The sequence below is a fragment of the Lupinus angustifolius genome, chromosome LG10, assembly GCF_001865875.1.
Source record: "Lupinus angustifolius cultivar Tanjil chromosome LG10, LupAngTanjil_v1.0, whole genome shotgun sequence".
NCBI lineage: Eukaryota > Viridiplantae > Streptophyta > Magnoliopsida > Fabales > Fabaceae > Lupinus > Lupinus angustifolius.
In genome coordinates, this window is record NC_032018.1 from 7,254,676 (window position 1) to 7,258,198 (window position 3,523).

Here is a 3,523-nt window from a genome sequence, read left to right on the forward strand (position 1 = left end):
GACCAATGATGTAAAAATCGTATCTTACTGGCTGGTTCAATTGGAAAACTAGTGACCGGATCCCTAACCGATACAGTACATGTTGAATCATCCAAGTATCAAAACTGGTCAAAACCGGTCAAAAGTGGTGAATCGGCTGATATTTGACTAAATCGGTCGGTTTATACACATATTTTTTTTATAAAAAAAACCATTAGAAGGTGATCCATCTTTCCAACCTTTCTTCAACGCTTCAAGGCACATGCTTCCAAGACATATTTAGATTACACGTTTTGGTTTCTAACATTCATGTGTATCTCAGTGACATTTGTGTAATCTTAGAGTACTGTTTGAATATATGATTTGATGCAAAAATATAATCTCGATATGAGACAACTTTGACTCATTGGTGTTAAATGTTAAAACTCCAAATTTATTTATTTTGTAGGGTGCGTTGTGAACTTGTATCATTTATTTATATTTTGCGGTTGTTAAATGATACTTTTGAATTGATATATGTTTTGTAATTTAACTTTGAATTTGTTAAAGACTTAAAGTTGTTTGTTTATGTGAATTTTAAGTAGATTATGAATATGGATTATAAATTTTAGTATCTACCTATTTGAAAAAAAATTTGTTATAAGTTTATATATACATAAATACAAGAAGATATATCCAATTTAACTGACATGCGTTTTAATTACTAAACCATTGGTTGAAGCACTATACCAGTACCCTGACCGGTTCGATAACCAATACAGTTTTTAATAACATCGGTATGAGTCAAATTTATCAAATTTTATTAAATAAAAAATAAATTATGGCACCTATGATTACAAAACCGATGCCATATAAAACATAAATAAAAAATCACGCTTATCCATTCTTGTGCAACAACAATAGCAGCTAAGATGCTATTATCCCCACATTCACACCCTCTCTGTTCTTCTCTCCCATTTCATGCTGATTCCGAGGCAAGAACTTTCACAACCTTAAACCCATGTCCTGGATGGCATCAACACCCACCAAGACATAAGAAGCTTGTTCTTCATGTCTCTCTTCATGACCCTTTATCACTCTCTTCATCATCTTCAACTCTTGTCGACTACATCGCTCACCAAAACCATCATTCTCTAGTATTGCTTTCAGAAAGCGTTGGATATTCTTTGGCCAGTTATTATACTTCTTTGGGTCTCTTTGTTATCTCTGTTCCTGGTCTTTGGTCTCTCATCAAACGTTCTGTTAAATCTAAAGTAATGTTCTCTTTGTTTACTTTTTCTTTTCTTTTCTTTTTTGCTTTCAATCACGGTACGTTGTACCATTGTCTTATACAATTTTAATAGCTATGTATAATATCTGATAATTAAGAAAGTATTGATTATAGGGAAATGTTAACTTTATAAACAGATTGGACATTGCATAAATTTTGTGATAAAATTGTATGTCAGTATGAGTGATGCTTCAATTGGGGTTTCAAAAAAAAAATTTATGATTTTATTTGCGAGTTGAGTTTTGAAGATGAAGAAATGAAAATAGAAGTTGAACTCCGAAGTCTTCAATTTCTCTTCATTCCTCTCTGAAACTCAACTCAACTCGCAAACACACCTAAGGGTGTCAATTGTTTCTTTTATGGGTGTCAAATTTAGTTGTACAAGACTACTAATTATAGAAGTTTAATAATTAATTATCATATAAAGGTAATCAATTATGTTCATGTGGCTTAGCCCCCAAAAATCAATCATTATCCTAGTAAAACATGCATAAGAATTTTGGTATGTAAAAACAATTTCCCTTTTTTTGCTTCTTTTTTATCCCTGACAATTTTGCTCTGATTTTGGATGGATGAAAAAATATAGATTGTGCAGAAGACATTAATAGGTGATGGTGAAAAGAAGGCACCAAATCAAGTTGCAGGGGAGATACTATCATTCTTCACTCGTAACAACTTTACAATAGCTGATAGAGGAGAAACAATCACGTAAATTATTATCACATTCTCTCAATCTAATTACTTACTAAGCTTTTTAAGTCTAGATCACAATAGATGGAATTAAATATGGTTTCCACTTTAGAACACAAGTTCTACAGTAGCAGTATATTTAATCATTGGTGAAATCAACTTAGATATTCCAATTGCTCAATGACATTTAGAAATTACTAGTGTAGTTAAGGAATTACTAATATAATCATTGCTTAGGACTCACATATACAAGGACCAAATCCAGTTGTAGAAGATGGTTTAAGAAAGAAATATTGTACAAGAATTATTTTCTCTTCATGTCAATAATCTCTGGTTCTTGCATGGCATCCTGCAGTACCGGCCAGTAGATAGATCTTACATATTTGGTTCTCATCATTAGAGTCTACAAGTATAATAAGAACATCTGTCGACAATTTATTAGTGTTAATCAATAAATCGAAAAAACAAAATCAACATTTAGTTTTCCTTAGTCATTAATTAAAATTAAGCTAGACAACTAATATAAGATCCTATGCTTCTCCTATGAAGGTTTGAAGGAATGATGGTTCCCAGCAGAGGCCAAGCAGCACTGTTAACTTTCTGCACTTGCATCAGCCTGGCAAGTGTGGCATTAGTGCTTACCATAACTTTCCCGGATGTAGGCAATAACTGGTTTTGGATTACCATCTTAAGTCCATTGGCGTAAGCATTGACAATTTACATTGTACTTTTTAATGCAATTTTTTTGGTGGGTTAGAGTGAAGGGAAGTACTAAAAATTAAATGTGCTAATAGTTGTTTGCCAATTTGTGCAGAGGTGCTTATTACTGGACTAGGGCATCCAGAAAGGAGCAGATTAAAGTGAAAATGACTGTTGCAGATGATGGAACCTTAACAGAGATCGTTGTTCAAGGCGATGATCAACAAGTAGAGCAAATGAGAAAGGAACTGAAGTTTAGTGAAAAAGGAATGGTGTATGTTAAAGGTGTCTTTGAAAGATGATGACCCATTTTACAATCAGAATGTTATGGAATGATACTGGACCTATAAAAATGTCTCCAGTTGGTTCCCTGGAGCAAATGTTGTGAGCCAGCATTTCTAGTGGCCAGTGAACAGTTTTGATATCTAAGGGCACAACAACTTAGTTTGCTTAAATAGTTATTATTCTAAATGTTAAAGAATAATGTCTTCAAAATTTTCAGTGGCTACTTATTTAATTTGTTCTACATCCAACACATTGTTGAACACATGCAAAATGCCATATACACCAAGTGATCATCAGCTATCACATTTATTTGCTAAACAGATTCAAATGCAATCATGACATGTAGTAAAATGCAATATACCTAAACTCATCAGCTTTTGAACATTCATATAAGCAAAGAGTCAGGTGATTATTTGATACAATTTTCCAAATAGGAAACGGTTAAATTTCCGAATTACATAAACACTTATCAAACATAACAAATAAGGGCTCGGAGGCAAAAGATGTCTTGACAGGTTTCGACATTATCCAATATAAATAATTTTTTTAGTAGACTCATACACTTAGTAGCAGCTTGAGGTCTTCAACCAATCAACAACT

At 32.8% G+C, this 3,523-nt stretch overlaps 1 protein-coding gene across 1 annotated transcript; it reads left to right on the forward strand.

Moving 5' to 3' along the window:
- LOC109358809 (protein COFACTOR ASSEMBLY OF COMPLEX C SUBUNIT B CCB1, chloroplastic) lies at nt 853–3,226 on the forward strand. The gene is made up of 4 exons (XM_019603264.1): nt 853–1,232; nt 1,836–1,957; nt 2,489–2,641; nt 2,754–3,226. Exons 1-4 carry the CDS (start codon nt 891–893, stop codon nt 2,938–2,940), a joined length of 804 nt encoding a protein of 267 aa, XP_019458809.1. The 5' UTR covers nt 853–890; the 3' UTR covers nt 2,941–3,226.